General features: G+C 32.1%; 3 protein-coding genes across 4 annotated transcripts; 1 reads left to right on the plus strand and 2 right to left on the minus strand.

The window, feature by feature from the left end:
- Positions 1-21: 21 nt before the first annotated feature.
- Positions 22-11,816, minus strand: Prp8 (pre-mRNA processing factor 8). Of its 2 annotated transcripts, none has more exons than XM_069124709.1 (30): positions 11,632-11,816; positions 10,947-11,184; positions 10,578-10,746; positions 10,323-10,487; positions 9,993-10,208; positions 9,376-9,714; positions 9,020-9,125; positions 8,410-8,938; positions 8,097-8,323; positions 7,678-8,004; positions 7,379-7,585; positions 6,982-7,272; positions 6,482-6,862; positions 6,158-6,396; positions 5,880-6,026; positions 5,192-5,756; positions 4,776-5,102; positions 4,514-4,683; positions 4,032-4,179; positions 3,648-3,937; positions 3,353-3,544; positions 2,800-2,994; positions 2,539-2,710; positions 2,056-2,343; positions 1,757-1,950; positions 1,285-1,666; positions 960-1,163; positions 722-846; positions 469-623; positions 22-374 (listed from the first exon to the last, which is right to left on the minus strand). In XM_069124709.1, exons 2-30 carry the CDS (start codon positions 11,164-11,166, stop codon positions 220-222), a joined length of 7,125 nt encoding a protein of 2,374 aa, XP_068980810.1. In that variant the 5' UTR covers positions 11,167-11,184; positions 11,632-11,816; the 3' UTR covers positions 22-219. The 2 variants fall into 2 exon arrangements, with proteins under 2 accessions (XP_068980810.1, XP_068980801.1); XM_069124700.1 differs by having other exon boundaries at positions 10,947-11,187.
- Positions 11,817-12,581: 765 nt separating this feature from the next.
- On the plus strand, positions 12,582-17,776 carry LOC138185866 (ribosomal protein S6 kinase beta-1). Its single transcript, XM_069125180.1, has 13 exons — positions 12,582-13,033; positions 13,106-13,146; positions 13,306-13,480; positions 13,541-13,624; positions 13,684-13,817; positions 13,970-14,032; positions 14,112-14,240; positions 14,703-14,793; positions 14,883-14,999; positions 16,171-16,302; positions 16,376-16,483; positions 16,574-16,752; positions 16,887-17,776. Exons 1-13 carry the CDS (start codon positions 12,947-12,949, stop codon positions 16,957-16,959), a joined length of 1,413 nt encoding a protein of 470 aa, XP_068981281.1. The 5' UTR covers positions 12,582-12,946; the 3' UTR covers positions 16,960-17,776.
- Positions 17,777-18,165: 389 nt separating this feature from the next.
- On the minus strand, positions 18,166-21,328 carry LOC138185894 (corepressor interacting with RBPJ 1). Its single transcript, XM_069125224.1, has 6 exons — positions 21,115-21,328; positions 20,943-21,037; positions 20,607-20,857; positions 20,383-20,509; positions 20,151-20,282; positions 18,166-20,045 (listed from the first exon to the last, which is right to left on the minus strand). The coding sequence occupies exons 1-6, from the start codon at positions 21,184-21,186 to the stop codon at positions 19,535-19,537; spliced, it is 1,188 nt and encodes a 395-aa protein (XP_068981325.1). The 5' UTR covers positions 21,187-21,328; the 3' UTR covers positions 18,166-19,534.
- Positions 21,329-21,358: the final 30 nt, after the last annotated feature.

The following is a 21,358-nucleotide window of genomic DNA, read 5'->3' on the forward strand; positions in this document are numbered from 1 at the left end:
ACACATTATATATATATATATTTCTTTTTTATTCTATAAAGCTATTAAAATACAGTACAAAGTAATTAATATCTAAAGTAATACTATATCGAACCTATTTATCAAACATCACGTACAATGAGTTTCCAACTTTGTTATAAACCGTATTGTTTGTATTAAACGGGTAAATGTCACTCCATAATTCATTACACCTCGGTCCCTTCTTTCGCTTTCATCCATTTATGCAAATACATCTTCTCTATCGGCTCCAACGCCTTCTCCATCCTCCAAGCTAGAGAAATTCAAAAAGTGGGCAGGTCTGTGAATTTCGTGATAGAATTCTTTCGGATTCGCCAATTGCAGTTCATATTTCATATTTGGATCGTGTCTCACACCTGTGATTACCGAAAAAGATAATGATAAGATTGTAAAGTATAATATTCAGCTACCAACAAATGAGAGTAATCAAATCAACCACATATATCTTACCCATAAAGTTATAATTCCAAGACCCTTGACTAGGAACCATGAAAAATCCAAGGAAACGATCAGACAACAACATTTGTACCTTTTCATAATGACTCGGTAGGTAACCTTTAGGATTATTTCCTTTGTCGGTATTTTGCTTTCCCCATTCGAAGCCACTGAAACATGAACATATGTATAGTTTGACAACAATCAGAGGAATCGTGAGATATTTAAAGATAATGATAAACAACCACATTTTGTTCGAAATACGAACCTAGGTGTTAATTTGTATGCCGTAAGAGAACAAGATCCTGGTGTAAAACTACAAGTAATAACGATAGTTTTTTCTCCATCCCAAATTGGATTTTCTGCCATTATTCGAGCATGCGTAGATATATCCTAATAAAATAATGCCGTATTAACACAATATATAATACAATGTATCATAGAACAAAGAATAGCCTTAAACCAAATTCGTTTAATAAACATGTATCCAACAATATAATATTAACCTGCGGTGACAATTGTGGCAACTCGTTAGGTTGAGTATGAATCCAACCAAGAGGCTCCATCTCTTTGAGATATTGATGATTCGGAAGTGTATTAGGTAAATGAACAGTTTGATGGGTACCCCATTGTGGAGCCATAACTATACATCGTATTTCTTTAACTTGTGGATTATCTGGTGGACTAATCCCATATAAATACCCCGCGATCTATATAAAAGAGAAAGAAGAAAAAGGAAAGATTAATTAGATATTATCCGTAATTTCTCTGATACTGAGCTGTACATATATGTATACTTATTAAATCAATTATTTCATAAGAGAGACATACCTGCGCTCTCAAGTCCGAAATGGTAACAAATTTCTTAAGAACATTCTTTGGCAAAATATAAGTGTAACCAGTCTCCTTAATGTCATCAGACGATACATATATATGATTGGTCCGAAGATGCAAATTAGTAGCTGAAATTGCTCTTACTCGCCATTCAGTCTTAGAACTAAACGTTTGCGTTTCGTAATTGGAAGTTGTTGCTGTAATAATTTCGTCCCCGTGTTTATTTACTGTTCGTGTAGTTGTCGCTGTAAGCTGCGATTGTTCTTTTGTTTGCTTTTCTATTTCAGCGATTTGTTGACGTTGTGCAGATGGTGCACTAATTTCCATACCCAAAATGATATCTCGAATTTCTGACTGTGTCAGCGATGCAACGTTTACACTGAGACCAATACAAATTTTCCAGTTACTCTACAGTCATACTTTGTACATATTGTTATAAAGAAAGAAAAAGATTAGATATTGTACGTACTTGTTCTTTTTACCATAATCGGCTAAAATAAGATCTTTTAATTGTACTTCGACTTTAATCCATTCATCATCTGTCAAAGAAGGCCATATATGATGTGGTTCTGTTATGGTTGTCTTGTCAGGTTTTAAAACAACCTTTGTTCTCTCAGTGTTGACATGTAATGCGCGAAGAATAAGAATCAAACGTGAGAAAGCCTATAAATAAACAAATAAATAAATAAAATGATTCATAATTCATAATAGGATAAAAATAAACAGAGATGGAAGAAGAAGAGGAAAACATTTATTAATGATAATTACCGTGTACGATGAAATAGTTTTCAACCAATCATCATACAAGTTAAATAACACCATTTGAGGTTCTGTTGCCTTCAATATTAAGTCACCAAACTTTTCGACTTTCAAACAAGCCTGGAATGGTAATTGCAGCTCCGATCCTTTTATAACAATGTTCGGGAAATCGAGTAAATGCACTTCCAAGGGATCCAACATTCCCTTTCTCGTTACTATAATCTGCTTAGGTTGTTCTTCAACTGGTAAAGATCGAATAAGTGCAGCTACTTCTTCAGCAGTTTTCCATTTTGCCAACTGTTACATGAAGACGCAATTTTAACCACATTAACTATTTTGTTAATATAATATAATTTTAATTTAATATAATTTAATAATATAATTTTATAATATAATTAATTATAAATTAAATTAATTTAATAATATAATTTAATTTTTAATATAATATATATTATTTAATTATAATGAGTATGTTGAATGCATATTACGTACCTGACCTAAACGCTTTTGACCAGCCCAAACGGAAGTATGAATAATTTTTAAAAATAATTGGCCAGTCCGAGGATTAAAAATAAAGATAGCTCCATTTATAGGCTTTGTCGTTAAATTACCTTCAAACGTTTTATGAATTGTAACACGGTAAACGTTAGTATCATCGACAAACCTAATAGATTCGAAAAATGAAAGATCTTTAATATAAGTGTATATTTTTGTTTCATACTAATGAAAATATATAAAAAGAGATAGAAATACCAAATAATTTGATTTGAAAAGAGTTCCCCATAATTTTGTGAAGATAGATATGGTTCTGTAGGTTCCGATGAATAAAGTTGCAATGCTTTTCGAATGCGTTCTCTCAATACATATAAAGCCGGGTTAGCCTTCATTATTTTTGCCATTGCTTGCTGTATAAGAGGCTTACATCCTGGGAACCAGTTACCATAGGCGCTAATAAACAAAATTGCTATGTTTACAAGATATTCCTGCAGTGGGTAATACATTTGTATTCACGGATATTGACCGGTTACGATTATTTTTTCGAGTAGCGATGGAGGAAAAATCGCCTACCGTCTTTTGACTCTAACACGCGCGTTTCAATTTATCCATTTGACTTTCATGGAATGCATTCAAGTAAAGAGAATGCATTCCGACTCTGTATCCGAAGTATACGAACAAAATAAGACAATTATGGAATGAACAATTGATGCAGTGGAGAGGCATTATTCCTCAATAATCATCGATCAGTCAATTTCTGCGAATTTCAGTATAGCGTTACTAAATACAAATAATACTTAAAAATATATACCTATGTAAATTATAAGCCAAATCGATAGCAATTAATAGCCCTGTTGGTGATGGGTAAATAGACATATTGTCTGTTGTGTAATCTAAAAATTTGGCCCTAGCATATCGTTCAATATCGTGAGAATCATAATCTCCCCATCTAAGCTGTACGTCTATCCAATATTTTTGTGTGGTAGTATTATCCATAAGATCTCTGTTAAAGGAAAGAATTATTAATAATAGATACTGAGAGTCCAGTTCTAAGTACGATAATACGAAATTTATATAGAAAGCTAAAAAAAAATGTGACTACTTACTTTGAATCAGCGAGTAGCGATGGCCTAGAGACATTCCACTTATATGCAGAGAAAAGCAAAATATCGGCGCAGGAAGAATTCATCTTGTACGATTTTCTAGGATGAATGGTCTCTTTTTGAACAGTTTCGATTTCCAATGCATCCAATTCTTGATCAAAAACTTGACAAAGATCCATCACTATCGATTCGTGTACTTTTTGCCACAAGTGAGCACGAAATATTTGAATTAGCGAAATCTTTAGCGTTGGAATTTTACCATGCATAAATATTCCTGTTAAATCCAGTTGTACCTAATGATAAACAAACGATCCACTTATGTCAAGAATATACCTCTGATTATAATCCATCAAATAATTATAATCCATTAACATGATGAAATATTACCTGAAAACCAACGTACACGTTTGCTCTGTTAATAGTTGGTGACCACCATAAAGTGAATCGACGATTTGGAATTTGATTTAAACCAGACCTTTGAGCGTTAGTCAGTTTCTTATATTTCATAGATTCTTCGAATCCAGATGCTTTCTCCCTAAGTAAAAGAAACGACAAGTAACAAACTATGGATTCTTTTACCAATCTTAAAATTTTGAAATAAATTAAAACTAAAAGAAAAGAAAAGCGAAGAAAGAAGAAATCAATCTTCTTTGTTTCAATAAACATGGATACATATATTAAACGAGTAAAGTATGTATGTACACTTAAATTTGCAATTATTAAATCTGTTTTTTCACTCTTTGGCTTGCAGTGTTGTTTTGCTTGCAAAACTGCTTGCTAATTGCATGTTTATATTCACGATTATTAATTCTCTGCCAAGTTAACTAAGTTATTCCTTATTATGATTTCAAAAAATTACAAAATCTTACCAAAAGAGACCTTCCCATGTTGGGAAGTATGTCCCTTTAAAGAGAGTATGTTCCAAAATACCCTCTACACCGCCAAGAGCCTGTATCATATCTGTTCGGTAATTATTTAAATTCCATAATTTACCATCATGACGTTGATGGGTCCACCAGAATGGATTTTGTTTTAAGACCTGCAATTACATATAAAAAATATAATATTTTCACATGCATAAATAAGATGAACGCAAAGATTGATATTGCAATAAAATACGTGAGATAGTACCTGATACTGTTTAAATTCTGTACGTATTCTCCAACCCTTATCGTAGGCAAGAGTGTGTCTGTCTTTCTGGAACAGTGTATTTATTCTAGGGATACCACGATCCCAACTATCTTCAAGATCTTCCAAAGTAAGTCTACGATTTTGTGCATTGGCTTCTTGTCGCTTCAATGCATATTCCGCCCATACTCGTTGGGAATCTATAAACTCGGATTCCCAGGGTTGAATGTACCGATATAAGTTTGGAATTAATTGATCTTCATCGTGACTCATGCCTGAACGAAAATGCGTAATACCAACGTCGGTTTGTTTCGACCATCTTAAATCCGACTATAACATTTTATAATTATATTATATATGTTGTATTTGAAAGTGTCTGAAAGAATTAGCTGAAGAAATTTTTAAAAATAGTAATCTACCTGAGGTATAAGTACATGTCCCATCGAAAGCATTCCAAGCCCACCCAATTCCTTCGGTGTATAAAACACTACCGGTGGAAATCGCGAAGGCATTTTTGAATTAAGACCAATCTTGATACGCGTTTGAATTTTATTTTCGCATTTAACCAATAAATCTAGAAGTTCTTGTGTGTTCACCACAGCTTCGCGGAAGTAGGTCATGAGTCCAATTAAAGCTGTATTCCATTTGTTAACGATCTTCGTGAAGGTTGTGGATCCAGAAGCCATAAGGATTTGCCTAACTCTGTTATGAAATCGTTGCAGACTTTCATCATCGACTCTCAAGAAACACTGAGCCGTCCTTTCTTTTGTAATTTCGTTTTGTAAATTCCACACACCATCCCTATGCGTGAACTCCTCGTGCGTAGTTCTACATTTTGGCAAAATTCTGCACTCAAATCCACTCATATTAAATAACAAATTAGGATTATCTTTACTATATACACTAACAAAACTATTTTCCCATTGTATCGTAGTCGTGGAACGGGGTAAACGATTTTTAATATCCCAAAATACAGCGCGACCTCTGGAAATAAGAAAATAAGAAATTTAAGAAAAAGGAAGAAAAAACAAAATGAATTCAAGATTAATCTACAGTAAATGAAATGACAAAAAGAATTACACAATCATTCAATCATTATTTACTTACAAATTAACGTCATGCTTCATAAGACGCATTCGCGCATCTCGGGGCCAACACTTTTTATTATTATAACCAACGATATTTTCATTATTAGGATCTGGATGCTCCGTTAAATATCTCTGAATTAGATCTCTCGCTTCATCGGCAGAAAACCTATTAACATAGAATACAAAATTAAATGTCAACTGACATCCCAACAACTTGATCAAAAATAGACAGAAATCTATGTTTTGTATACACGAAGAATAAAACGATTCGTCGAACGATAAGATATAAAATCTTACCTCAGAAACAAATGTATTCTATCTACATATCTGCAATATAACCTAATAGGATGTGCTGTTTCTGAAGCTACGTCTTGGAAAGTTAAAAAATCATTTGGCATTTGGGGTGGGCCAGCCATTTCACTAGCTCTTTGTAATCCAAGAACCAACAAGTCTAATACCAGACCGTAATATTGCGCTATAAAAGACGCAAATTGTAATCCTCTAATTATCCCATAACTGTTAGTATGATTCATATCCTAGAAACGATCGCATATATTATATTTTTCTTTCTGTTTAACAAAAAGAATCGATACATGCTCTTTAATGAAATAAAGGATATACCTTATAATTTATGACAACGTTATTCTTTGCAGTCATATAATCGGCTATGTTATGATCAACGATCAATCGAAGCACTCTATTCAATAACGTCAAATCGATTTTTTCATACAGTTTCTCGAATTTTGATTCCAACAATACATTACATTCCCCTTCACTAACATCCCAAACATCTTGTAGATTATTGATACCCTGACACCATTTATATACCAATAGAGGAGGTGGTTCTGTATCTGAAGGTTTAACCCATGGTGGAAATAATCTTCGCTTATCTGCTTCATACCACAAGTATTGATCTAAATAGGCATCCGTAATTTTTTCAAGCGGCTCGACGTCGTAAACGGGAATCAGATGACTATAAAGATCCATGAATTCTATTCCCACCTACGAAAGGAACATGTGTAAGTTTTGTAATAATGAACAAATCCAAAATGTGGAGGTTAGAAAAGGTAAGTAATTTAAAAAAAAGTAAGTAATTTAAAAAAGTAACAACAAAATTTTACCTCTTTGAACGTTCTTTGGGTGAGAAGATGACGTTTAATTCTAGACAGTGCTTCATGAGGATTGTCATATGCTTGTTCTATCAAACCGAGTTCTTCGCGCTGACTTTGATTAAGCCTCGATTTGACACTATATGCTTCCTTTAATCGTTCCAAAGCTAATATCAAAAGCTTGGTGTCATGTTTATAAGACAATGGAGGGAAAGGTATAGGAGCGAATCTTCTCGATTCCAACCAATGTACAGTTGTAGTATATATAGCTACTGCTTCCTCTGGGGAAATATACGGACCATCCTGACAATAGACGAAATGTTTATAAATTGATGATTAAATATTAGAAGACTTATGATAAGTACACAAAGAGTGTACTTACTTCGTAACTATTCATTTCTTACTGTACCTTCAAATAATTATGCTGTCGTTCTTGTTCGGCTTTCAGATAAAGTCGGGTGAGACGTCCAAGATTCTTTTTACAAACAGTTTTATCCACGGTAGCGCCACGTCTAATACGTTCTCGATTATAATGCGCAGTATTGGTCCACCAATCTGCCTTCATTTTAACATAACGAAGAATCATATTTTCGATCGGTATTGGTAATCCCGGAACCTACGGAAAGTAGTTAGTGAAAAGAAACCGTAATAAGTCTTAAACAGAAAGCAATAAGTAAAGAAATCGGAAATTAATTACGATAGACGAACCTTCCACGGAATATTAGCCTTCCAACATCTCCACGCCTCGCTAAGATGTTGAAGTATTGTCCGGGCTTTATTCTGTTTGATTCCCTCTGGCATCATATCTACAATGTCGTGCATCACTGATGCTCTTAGCTCAAGATCAAAATGCGACTCTACTCGCTGTTTCGTTACAGTTTTCGCGACTCCCTTCGAATGGCGACCTTCGAATTGCCTAGACAACAAATTCCCTAACCATCTTTCCAATAATGGAGTAATACCCCTCATGAAGAAAAGCCATACTCTCCAGCCAGGTGCCCAGAATCCACATCCAGGACCTTTCCCGACAGGACCCTATTCATTCACATATCAAAAGTAACCAATGATTCGTTTATTTTATTTAAATGATATTAATAATAGCACACGATTTAATCTAACATCCTTACCGTATTAAAGCGATAATAAATTAAATGTTTTAAGTCTTTGCACATCCTGATTTGTCGCATTAGTTTATATTTATACCGATACATTCCAGTTAATTGACCAACGTGTGCAAAAATATATTGCAAACCATCCGCGAGTTGAAATGCATCAACATTATTCAAACGATATTGTACGTGAGAATCGATGATCAATTTCGTCAAACGGAGAATCTCACGACACAAATGGAAAGCTGAAAAAAGTTAAAAGACCAAAAACTTTATATCGAAATTCGTAAAATGTATACATTGTTTTTATGTGTTTAAACCGATGACTCACCATTTCCAAATCTAGATTTCTTTCTTTCTTTCGTCGTTAGAGTTTTTACTGGTTTCAGGTTAAAATTGTAATCTAAATGAAGATAATTCAAATTTTTTCTATGAATTAGTAAATTTAACATGTTATATCCTTGTCTACAGACTTGTAAACCAGCTTCGACCCAATCAATTGTAGTTGTTTGGAAAAATTTCGTGGATTTGAACGACCGGAACAAATAACGTTTCTTTTGTGGTTTAGGATGTCTGTGTTTCAGTGCATTCAACACAAAGTATTTCAACAACTTTTGATAACTAACTCGAACTTTAACAGGTTGTCCTGGTGGACAATGTTCTCTATACCAAGATTTCACTAGAGGAATGTCAATAGCCCTTCTTGTTCTGCCGGAACGGGTATTAAATGGCCTTGGTGCCCATAATAAAGCTATACCATTCGCTGTGTTGTCTGTATATAATGGAGTTTCTTGAAGGAAAGGTTGCACTTCTTCAGGAAGCACAAAATCTTCGTCATCTTCGATTTGTGGTTCCACAGTCTAAAAAAACATGTAATTCATGCATTCTATCGATTTAACGATTACTCCAATTAATTATACACTATATATCATGCTATTTACCTTGAGGGAATTTCTGTGAGAAATAGGGTTAATCAAGGGATCAAAATAAAATGCAGGTAAATCAGGATCTTCGGTTTTTATATAAACAACATTTGGTGCGTGATACCTGTAAATATCATTTGAGAATTTCATTAGAAAATCAAATTACATATTGTTATATTTTAAAAATTTTTACAAATATTGTAGGTGATTTCAGCAGTTGCCTTTTATACTTTACAAAGGATACGAATAACAATCACCACTACATTTCTTTACCACGCTGCTAGTAAGACTTTAATATACTAAGCATAGACAAGTCTCAAAACTTATGTGGAATTATTTATTGTACATATTTATTGAATGATATTATTACTTACCACGATAAATGTACAAAATGTGGCATGTTGTTATATAAATAAGGAAACGCAATGCGGTATTCTGTTCTTATAGGCTGTCTAATAATAATTTTATTAATATCATTAAACTCATTCCAATCTTCATCGGCCGCGTTTGAATCCTTCACCAATGGTTCAAATTTTGGACCACCTGGTATAGCCATATTTAATGCCTTCGCGGTAAAAAACGACTTCGGGTCAAAGAGATAAAAAAAGTTTTGGTCAACCAAATCCGTCAATAATTGATTAGCTAAACGATATAAAGTCGCCATTTGTGGTAAAGTCAAATTCCATCTTCGGTAAGTAGATCCATTTACGTGTCTGTAATGTTATTAGCAATTAAACAAGATTTGATAAACAATATTTACATTGTAAAATGTATTTCATACACAAAACAATAATTCAGTTTAGCGTTTTGTCCAGCTAATAGTAACTCGTAGTACTCATCTCGGATAAGACTGACGAATTACTATAGCCATCAACTCACATGTTAGCTGATCTCAGGACCCCTACGCAATTCATCATATGATACTAACTATATGATATAAATAGATGTAATGAAATGTCTGTAATTAATTCAAACAATATTTAACACCTACTTTGTGCCAACAAGTGGTTTATGTTCATAGAACCATGATGCCACGGATTCATCCTCTTCTGAATCCAATTCAATTTGAATAGCTTCCAATGGTTCTACATCCAAAACGTTATCTGCGTAATCCAACGGCGGTTCTTCGTCGTCAAATGGCGGAAACCTCATTCTTTTGAAATGCCTACGATCCCTTTTTTCTCTCCTCATCATAATCCACATTGTACTAGATAATAAAAATAGAATATGTATATATATACTACACACACACGCACACATGCTTTATTTCTTATTGGATATTGCATAAATGCAAACAAATGGAACATTTTTTTCAACTTACCCCCATTGTGCAATATATACAGGTTCAATAACCCAAGGAATTTCATTCACAAATGTAATTGCACCTGTGATATGATACAGCACCTTTACATCTCGAATTTGTTCCCAAGGCATAGGCATATTTTCCAGAAGTTTCATAACTGCATGAGGCATGTATTTTAATGCTCTGAAACGGAATTAATTAAACAGAGGAATTGTTTAATCTTTCTTTCACTTTATGAAAGACATCAAAGTTCAAATATATCCATTTACTTACCCTAAATAAACACGTTTATCATGTCTATATTTCCGACTGCTCATGTCTCCATGATCTCTAATAATTTTTCTTATATGTTCCGGGGGCATATGTTCTTTTTGAGCATCCACAAAACCAAACTTTCTTTTTTCTGCAAATCTTTTTGATTGAAGTTGCTGCCATTTTTGAGCTAAAATTACATAAAATATATAAATATTTATAATATATTAACATAATTAATGCATATATATAATTTATAATATAACACCAATATACAAAAGATTAAGTTAATTTCAGCTTTATATAAATATCATATCATAAATCTTTAAATTTATATTGTAATAATTTTACATTTTTTTTTTAATTCAAAAGATGTTAATTTTTAAGCACCTTTTTCTTGAAGTTTATCTTCTGACAAAACTTCAGGTTGTTTAGGCATTTGTGGCAATGGGGGTCCGGCTATTGCTTGCATATGAGCATGATGTGCAGCTTGTGCATGCGCAGCTGCTTGAGCATGAGCCTGAGCTGCAGCTAACTGAGCATGGGCCTGTTGTTGAGCCATCATCGTGGCCCAAGGATTTGGGCCCAATAAATACGGTGGAATCGACATTTTTTTTAAATTAAATGACTACTAAAAAGAAAGGAAAAAGTTATTTATAACAATAGAATGTATTTCAAGTATTTTGGTAAAATGTTTGTATTTAACATAAATTGGTGATATATACATCCTATAATTGTAATAAAATATTATTTGGATTTCATATACATATGTATATAAAACAATAAACAATACATATTGATACAATTACAAACTGTTCTAAACAGAGTTCCAAACAAAAATACTGTTAGAAACAAGTAAATATAAAACCGACTAATTATAACCAATATGATATGATAATATAAATGTATTACTGCAGATACATATCGTTATGTCGCGTGGAACATTGCACGGGAGACATAAATAATTACAAATTTAATTTAACCAATATTTTATTTTTCATTTAGAATTAATATTGATTTTTACTACGTAATTTAACAATATTTTTTTCGAAAAATTAATAAATCGTAAACTTACTTTGATATTATATGGTAGACATTCAGCACGGACATAAATCAAACAGAACTAAATAATATAGATGTTCCACTCTACAGTATAATATTTAATTTACTAGCCATATACAATGAACAATATGGCAACACCGCTATATATGCCATTAACATTCGACTATGACACATTACATCATCACTATGACCTAAAACAACTTGTTTGCAAACAATTCTATTACACGCAAAAATAAGATATGGAAATATAGAGATTTATATAAATATGGAACAAACCTACGCTATATACGTATATCATACGCACATACACATGTTACACTGCACTATGATTTAATTCATTGTTCGTACAACTGTTTATGATCATTTGTCATAAGAATGAACAAACATTTCATAAAATTATGAAAAACCATATCAATTAGGTGAGCTTATATCACAGTTGTGCTATATCCAGTTATATTGCAGGCACAAATTGTATTTGCATCAAGCCAGATTCTTCCATTGTTGCCATTCAAATTCAGCTTAGTGCCATGTTAGTGTCGGTTATGTGTTTACACTTACCTTAGCTACTTATTATAGATGTCGCATCGATAAACCTTTTCACTTTTTATTCATTTAAAAATATGCATATCGTCAAAATATTTAAAAATGTAATAGAATTAAAAGAAACGAAAGAAATTGTTTCTAATATAAGTTCACGTTGAATTAAATAACAATTCTTTATCTCAATTTAATATTTCCTTTCTAAACAGATATTTCAAATTGAGCTAAGGACCAATTTATAGAAGTAGAAATTATTGTTATTATAGAATCCATTATTAAAAGCGCAAAACTATGTAAATTCAAATTAATGAAAAGTTTTAGGGTAGTCCTAAGCTTATTTTTATTTTCAAAAGTAGAACAAAACCTTTTTAAAATTTATATATATTTCATGCTTCACCATAAACATATACATATGCCTATGTGCTAGAATGCAGTTGACATTCACGTTGGACCATAGTTTGTGTCCAGAGTATATACTTGAATCGTCTCGTGTTTCTTTTTTAAAATTTTCCGTATTTCTTCCTGATTATTTTGTCATAAGATAGAAAAGAAAAAAGGAAGAAATATTCATGAACCCATTTAATTGTAGATATATTTGATAGTTCACGATTATATATAGGTAGTTTAATCTACCCATCAAAAAATCAGTGTGGAACACGCAAATAAAGGGAAATAAAATCTACAATCGTGTGTATGCAGATACGTAGATATCTACGTTACTCGGACGCATTACGATCAATTAAAGTTTTCGACAAAAAAATCTTTTAAATGATTACTCTGTGAGAAGAATGGCTGGAGTATTTGACATAGAATTACACGACGGGGACTCCATAAGTCAAGACGAGTCAGACGATGATATCGTCGAAAATAGAGAAGTTTGTTTCTTGTCAAATTTCATAGATTTTAGATCGCTGTATCAAATCTGATATGTGTTTTCTTTTTTCTAGGATGAATACAATCATACTACAAATGTAAATACGATATTAGAGTAAGTAATCAAATGTTTGAAAATATATGATATCGAATTTATCGCTAAATCGTACCTTCTAAACAATAATAAAAGTGCTGAATTGTGTGTTCAATTTCAATACTAACGTTCATCTTGCTTTTCTTCTTAGAAAATAAAAAAAAATTGAATCTTTTATAGATCTGATAATTTAGAAAGAGTACAGTTATCAGAACAGAATGTTAATGCAGGCCAAGAAAAAACTGGTCCACAAGATTTTGAACTATGTAAAATTCTTGGAGAAGGTGGATATGGAAAAGTCTTTCAAGTTAAAAAAGTGACTGGAAAAGACAAAGGCAGTATTTTTGCTATGAAGGTAAATATTTTTATATTTGTACATGCGTGTAAAAAGCTTTATAGTTCTTTATTTATGTAGGTACTACGGAAAGCATCTATCATACGAAATCAAAAAGACACAGCTCATACAAAGGCAGAAAGAAATATTTTGGAAGCAGTAAAAGTAAGTAGATTTCATTGTGAATTTTAATATGATATTTATTCACTTCATTCTTTTTCCAGCATCCATTTATCGTTAATTTAATGTATGCATTTCAAACTGGTGGTAAATTATATCTAATTTTGGAATATCTTTGTGGAGGAGAACTCTTCACATACTTAGATAGAGAAGGCATTTTCTTAGAAGATACAGCTTGGTAAATTAGTTAGTTTCTGAAGTAATTGTAGATGATAATAATATACATGTATTTATTCTACTTGTATGTGAAATTTATATACTTATTAATATCTTCAGATTATATGTGTCAATATGCTTTTTGTACTTATAACTTGTCTTTTGTACTTATAGTTTTTATTTGTCTGAGATTATACTCGCATTGCAACATCTCCATAATCAGGGTATTATATACAGGTACAATATCCTTAATCACTAATATTATTAAAAAATCATTATATACATGTATATCCAACTGTATTAATTATTTTCACAGAGATTTAAAACCAGAAAATATTTTATTAGACGGCGAAGGTCATGTTAAATTAACAGATTTCGGTCTTTGTAAAGAACATATAGAAGAAGGTACAGTAACGCATACATTTTGCGGAACCATAGAGTATATGTAAGTAAAAAATTTTCGTTGCATTAATCCTGAATCCTATTGTCAGTATTAAAATGTAGGGAGAAAACTATTTGGCTGATCGGATTTCTGGACAGGGATTCAAAAACGCTGATCTTTCGCTTGTCAGACGGGTATTTATCCAATTAAGCTATTTAAGCCACCTGTGAATATTTTCTACCAAATTTTTAAATCTCAAACGGCTGCTGCTTATAGCTCGGAACTTAAGCATTTGGGAGAAAATATTCCGCAATGACCTGGGTAGTTCAATTGGGTAAGTACCAATCCCCTACAGGCGGAAGATCCGAGTTCGAATTTCCAATCCAGTAGTAAATTGACCGGCCGAATATTTTTCTTTCTACAAATGTCTGCCATCTAGAAAAATAATTTAAAATAAATTATAAGCTATAATGATTTAATTCAAAATGTATGTATTACAATTATTATTATCATTAACATGATTAGGGCACCAGAAATTCTAACGAGAAGCGGACATGGAAAAGCAGTTGATTGGTGGAGTTTAGGTGCTTTAATGTTTGACATGCTTACCGGAATGGTATGTAGATTAAATAATAAATAAAATATCGTAAAAAAATATGAAAATTCAATCAAATTACGCAACTACATACATTTTAATCCTTACAGCCACCATTTACAGGAGATGACAGAAGAAAAACAATTGAGAAGATTTTGCGCGGAAAGTTATGTCTACCATTGTACCTAACACCCGATGCAAAAGACTTAATACGAAAGTTATTGAAGGTATGTCTTTAACTCCTCTTTACAAGATAATGGTAATTTGGTTATTTACTTAATTGTTTGTATTATGCGTAGTAAAAGTTAATATATATGTCGGAGATGAAAGAACATCGGAGCCTTCCCTTTGGAACTTCGGGAAAATCCCTTAACACCGTAATCTAGATTCTATCATAGGCGTAATTAAACAATTGTCGTCATTCGATCCGATTGTATTTGTTCGAGATTTGTGATAATGAGCTTGGGCTTGAGGCGACAACCAGTCGCCGAACGTAGCCGCGGTCACGGGATGAACGCTTTGTCTAACAAAGGTATGGAGTAATTCTATAGCTCTCCTTAAAAGAAATATTTGTAGCGGCACGCGACAGTAAACATTCCAACGGTTTCTGTCCCGTGGCTCGCCATACGCAGACCCTATTCTTCGGGTATGATGGTTACCAGATGCCGACGCATCTCCACAGTACATGTTATATTACATTACATAATATGTTATATTACATATTATAAACATTAAGATCTAGTTACCTAAAGTACTTCAAACAGATAAACAGTCTTTGTCCCAACTACGGGAAAATAGGGGAGATCTACTTTTCAACAAACGACGCTTCCCGCTAGCAACCTTCCCTCAAGGACGGCTGACATCTTTTTCTAGCCACCAACATGGAAATTGACCAATTAACAGCAACGTTAATTTCCCTCACTTTCTGAACGAAGGCTATCCTCGACGAGTCCGACGATCTCGTGTCCTTAGACACACCCCATCATAGTTTTCCTCTGCAGCATCATCGCGACGGAGGGTCATTCTCTCGTGAGGTCGTGAGGTCACTTAGCGTCTTTACGCTCGGTGGATATCCCACGTTTTAACAAAGAGTTAGTTTAGTTATACTTCCACTGTAGCCAAACAAGTCGAGTACGATTTGGGCTTCGGAAGAAAGCGCATCCTGTTATCCCGTTGACCGCGGATTTGTTATTGAACCTAGGATCATTGTCATTAGCTTCTAGAGTATCTAATTACCACGGTTACTTGTCAAATTCTGTAATAATCGTATTTGCACTAGTCAATGTCTTCTCTATTGCATAACGACAATGAATGTAATCCAAATGAAAATTCGTTTCACGCCCCTAACCCTAATTCTAATGTAAACCCGACATATATTTTGCATTCGATCAATTGTAGAGACAAGTGTCACAGAGACTAGGATCTGGGCCTGATGATGCTGAGCAGATTATGAGTCATAACTTCTTCAAACATATTAAGTGGCAAGATGTGATTTCACGTAAATTAGAACCTCCTTTCAAGCCTTCATTAGTGAGTATCCTTGATTGAAATAAAACGTAGTGCAATAATAAATGCGAGCAAATGTGTATTTAAATGTTTGCAGAAAAGTGCCGATGATACATCGCAATTCGATGAACAATTCACGGCAACTGTACCAGTTGATTCACCGGTAGAAAGTACTTTAAGTGAATCTGCTAATATGATCTTTCAAGTAAGTTTCGAGATATATTGTAAATATATCGTATTCGAAGTAATCATTAAAAAATTATAAAACTATGCACATTCAATGATATGGTTATAGGGCTTTACATATGTAGCACCCAGTGTCTTGGAGGAGATGTGTGCACAACCAAGAGTTGTGAACGCTAGAAGCCCACGTAAAGGTCTATTAAATACAGAATTTAGCGGAAGTCTTCACAGTTTGTCATCAAGATCACCCGATGCCCATCTCCATACAGCGTCTCATTTTCACCAACATAGGTATTTTCAAATTTGATATTTCATTCACCATCTTGAAAAACTAAAGTATCTTATATGTAAATTCAACGGTAATTATGTATTACTCATTTGAAATATGCACTTCTATGCTTGAAAAGTTACTTTTTAATTTCTAGGCATCACGTTGTAGGTTCAAATAATATGGAAGATACCGAAATGGCGGATATAGGTCCGCTTTTTAATTTCTAAGCATTGCATAATAAATTTTAATGATGTAGAAGATATTGAATTAACAGTGGAATCATTTATAATGAGATACATATAAATAATCGAAGAAAACGTTGGATCTTCCATTTTAGATTCAGCAAAATCTTTGTAAAAATTATGTCCTACATTGTTTGTCTTTTATTCTGACAGTTGAACTATTATGTTTAATTATCGAATTTAATGCAATTTGTTTACATATATATATATATATATATATTTAAAGATGAATAAGTCTAAATGTCGAAGAAGTTACGCTTATAGGGCAGTGCAATTCGCGTACAAATCGTATGTAGGCCTGCAATTGCTCTCTAATGTGACTGATCATTGTTTTCAGTGCAAAGAAGGAATATTATATGCGTTTTCCTTATGTAAATATGTCCAGTTTCCTGATAATAAGTACATTCTGTTTAAACAAAATGCTATATCATTGAAAAACCTGAAAGATATTTTTTATGACATATCTTACTGTTGCAACGACTAATTCAAGTTTTTAAAACGTTCCATTCATCGACAAATACGAGTTTATCGTTGGTATATAAAAATTAAGTTAGTATATAAAAATAAATTTGTTTAGCTTGCATATACTTAGAGGTCTGCCATAAAAAGAATAAAATGAATTTACCGCCTTTTTGGAATGCATTGCTCGTGCGAATATGTAAATCTTGCAACTTTTTTATTGCTTTGTTGTTCAATAAACTAATTGTAAGTTCAAAAAAGTTATTTACATAAATATACATTCCGAAGTAATTCACAAATTTCTTAGACGATAAACATCGTATTAAATTTATATAGATCATGTTGATTAAGACTAGAATATTGGATACAGCTAAACTTGAAAGTCTTGTTCTGCCATTAGAATAAAATTAATTTCTTAGGACCAGAGGAAGAGGGAGAGCATGCAAATAAAATAAAGAAAGGAAAAGGAAGAAGAATAACAGTATAAAAATAAAAATTGTATTAATCTTTGTTAAAGTAGAATCGGAGAAGGATTATAAATATATATATTTTCCTCTGTCGAATAGTTGTAATCATCGCAAGTGGTAGCGTTTTGTAAGAGGAAAAAATTAGAATATCTCATGGTCGTATATGATATCCCATTTTAGGATTCAAACTTTAAAAATATATTTTGCAGTAATGATTAGTGGAAATAGAATTAATCGAGATATTTTATACGACCTTTGATTAAAATTTGAAAAAAATGTTTTGTTGTTTCTTCCAACTTATATTTGATGAATTATTTAAGCATATGTATATTTCACTCAAGAATAAATTTATCGCTAGTCTTTATACGTCTTTCGCTAATTATATGTACATACATAACTTTGAATACATCCGTCGATAGACAACAATAAATCATTGTTTTTATTCAGTAGCCAATCCGATTCTACTTTTTACATATAATCGTTGTGAAAATGACAATTATGCAAAAAATTTTAACTGCCCAAGTGTTCACAGCTACCGGCTGGATAGTATTAAATTTTCCATAGAAAGACTTATACGCGCTCATCTGCGCATGCGTGTGTAGTAATAAGTATGTAAAATTCTTGTTAATAGTTAATTATGTTATAAAAGTAAAATGTTGAGAGTGAGAAATTAACATCCTGTAAGATAAATATATGAAGGTATGAAAATGCTTTCTCACTTTTTTCTTTAAAATATAATGCATTAATGAATTTACTTCTACATATATCTTTTCATGACAAACTTATAACAATAAGAAGTGAGCAAAGCATTTTCAAATATACATGCCTAAATATCCAATAGTATCATTCAATTTAATTTAGTGACTATTTCGCTGTTTTGGTATATGTAATTAGGACATATCAAAAAGCTTGACACTTAATTTCGTATAAACATTTATCTATTATATAGTACTATCTTAAATTGACATAAGCTATATTTTAAAACTAAATCATTCTCGTGTATATAATATTACAATAGAAATCCTGTTTATGTATTTATTAAGCAGTTACATTCTCTTGAAAACAAAAGTCCTATTAATACTTAATGATATTAATGTTACATATTCATAATAAAATACCAATTATAGCCATCTACGGATGAAATAATAACAAGTCTAAAATAACATTTGTGTAAAAAATTTCTTTACACAATCTTGTTCCATCTGAAATATATATTTATGAAACTATTATTTCTATTGTTCACTTAAAATTTATTAAATAGTTACATACATTGTGCTTCTTATTCCATCTATATGAATATACAAGGTGAGTCAGATTAAACTATTACACCTGAAATGAACTATTGAGCGTATTTGTTGAAACATTTATAGTTTTGAAAGATAAGTCGCGGTATACGAAATATTTTTGTGTATATGTATAACATAAATTCTCAACTTTCACACTGAGAATTATACTTTTGATCGTAAAGCATATGAAAAGGAATGCAATTAATATCTTCTGGAATGACATAGAATATGTGACTCACTATGCATATATCGTACTTCTCGTACTTCACACAACTTATGTGAATACCAAATACAGCGTGCGCCTTTATACCACGCGTGTATTTTTGATATGGAAAAACACAATTAATTTTAAGATCGTTTAGTTCTCTTTTTGTTTTGATTTTCACTGATTTTGTCTTCATTAAACTCTTTGAACTTTCTTTTCCTGTAGATATAACAATCTTTATTTTTACTTTCTTTCACATCTTTTCCATAATATTTCTTGTATTTGGGTTTCCTTTCATGCTTAAATTCACTTCTTCTCTTCTGATTACCTGTTCTATCCTTCTCTTTTTTCTGATGACGATTCATAGAGTCACCATTTGAAATATAATCTGCTTTTTCCTTTTTCTTCTGTTTCTTCTTAAGCTTTTTTGATGTGTAATCATTTAAAGTTTTATCAGTGGTATTCATGGAGCTACTATTACTACTTATGATGCTAGCACTCGAAGTACTAGTATTACTATCGCTACAGCTATCATTGCTGCTGCTACTACTGTCAGTTTCTGATTCACTATTATTTCTTTTGCGTTTATTTCGTTTCTCTTTCAATTTCTTCTTTTCCGCTTTCTTGGTTTTTTTCTCAAGTTGTTGTAATTTCCTACAATCATAAACATTATTAATTTAAGCATGTATGATCTCAAATTAACATTATTTTGAAATAAACACAAGTTCTTGTCAAAATACAGATGCAAGAAATACGCACAATAATAACTTCTTTTTTTCTTTTTTAGACAAGGTTTTCAAGAATGTAATTTCAGATTGCTCTTCATCATCTGATACCATAAGATGTTCATGCTCAGGGACTCGTAAATGTTGTTGAGCACTAAGAGCAGATCTACAAATAAAATTCAATAGTTAGTTTTAAAATAGGGAACTATTTATTTAACAGTTAAAACAATGGAAAAAGGAAGAGATCTTTCTAAATCTGTGCTCACTTTTTAAGTGCTAATCCATCTTCTCTCATTTGTTGCACTAACGCTAAAGCATCTGGAGCAGATGTACTTGGTGAATTATTTGCCATTACTACGCTCATTGCTTGACTGTACAGAGGACACTCTTTATCTGTGATCAAAATATGTATTGTTTAATATGAATAAATATGTGTATGTGTGTGTATATATATATATATATATTTCGATATCATATTTATTATTCAAACCTGTATTTATGTGTCCCCATTTATGACACTTGATACAACGAACATTTCGTACTTGAATACCAAATGGTTGATCTCTTATTTCACTATCTCCTTTACAATAACTTTCTCTTGGTGCATTGTACTTGCGTTGCCACTCAAATTTATACTCTGGCTCGTTATCTTCTTTCTCTCTTTCTTTTTTTGCTCCAGGTGGCGGTTCATACATAAAATTTACGCTAAGCTTATCCTTGCTTTCTTTACTCAACAAAGCTCTATAAAACACATAATAAAATAAACAAAAAGTTATAGACAAAAATATATCAAAGAAATTTGTTGAATGAATATAATTTTGGTCACTTGTTATTGTGAAGATCCTGTTCCTTTTCATATTGAACACGTAATTCTTCTTGCTTTTTCTTATAAGCCTCTGCTTGTTGTTCAGCCATCCATACCTTAAAAAAGGGATCGTAAATTTAATCATAGTACGAACCATAAATAGGCTAAAAAAATATCAGTAGTTGAACCGTACTCGTTTCAAGTTGTCTCGGGATGCTGGATGGAAAAATTTTTTGCACATGTAATTATTAAATCCCTTTCCCATTTTGTATTGTTAAATAAACGTGTGTCAACGTTTAACAAATAATAATGTAGATGGACGTGTATTTAACGTTTACAATGAGTAACAAAGTATATACGTAACCGCAACTTATTCTTTAACACGATAAAATAACATGTATGTATGTATAACTTTTACTTATAGCCACAGGAACCTG

The sequence above is a fragment of the Bombus flavifrons genome, chromosome 1 (genome assembly GCF_040668555.2).
Source record: "Bombus flavifrons isolate JBK064 chromosome 1, iyBomFlav1_principal, whole genome shotgun sequence".
NCBI classification, from domain to species: Eukaryota; Metazoa; Arthropoda; class Insecta; order Hymenoptera; family Apidae; genus Bombus; species Bombus flavifrons.

What these genes read in the sequence shown, in the direction of transcription:
- Prp8 (XM_069124709.1), bottom strand. Translation starts at nt 11,166, where the DNA reads ATGTCGATTCCACCGTATTTATTGGGCCCAAATCCTTGGGCCACGATG. An exon ending in GAAATCTAGATTTGGAAATG is followed by an intron (nt 8,324 to 8,409) that starts GTGAGTCATCGG and finishes AACTTTTTTCAG; the next exon opens with CTTTCCATTTGTGTCGTGAG. An exon ending in CCCAAAGAACGTTCAAAGAG is followed by an intron (nt 6,863 to 6,981) that starts GTAAAATTTTGT and finishes TTCCTTTCGTAG; the next exon opens with GTGGGAATAGAATTCATGGA.
- LOC138185866 (XM_069125180.1), top strand. Translation starts at nt 12,947, where the DNA reads ATGGCTGGAGTATTTGACATAGAATTACACGACGGGGACTCCATAAGT. An exon ending in AATCAGGGTATTATATACAG is followed by an intron (nt 14,033 to 14,111) that starts GTACAATATCCT and finishes TTATTTTCACAG; the next exon opens with AGATTTAAAACCAGAAAATA. An exon ending in TAATACGAAAGTTATTGAAG is followed by an intron (nt 15,000 to 16,170) that starts GTATGTCTTTAA and finishes GATCAATTGTAG; the next exon opens with AGACAAGTGTCACAGAGACT.
- LOC138185894 (XM_069125224.1), bottom strand. Translation starts at nt 21,186, where the DNA reads ATGGGAAAGGGATTTAATAATTACATGTGCAAAAAATTTTTCCATCCA. An exon ending in ATGGGGACACATAAATACAG is followed by an intron (nt 20,510 to 20,606) that starts GTTTGAATAATA and finishes TTTTGATCACAG; the next exon opens with ATAAAGAGTGTCCTCTGTAC. An exon ending in GAAAAAAAGAAGTTATTATT is followed by an intron (nt 20,046 to 20,150) that starts GTGCGTATTTCT and finishes TTATGATTGTAG; the next exon opens with GAAATTACAACAACTTGAGA.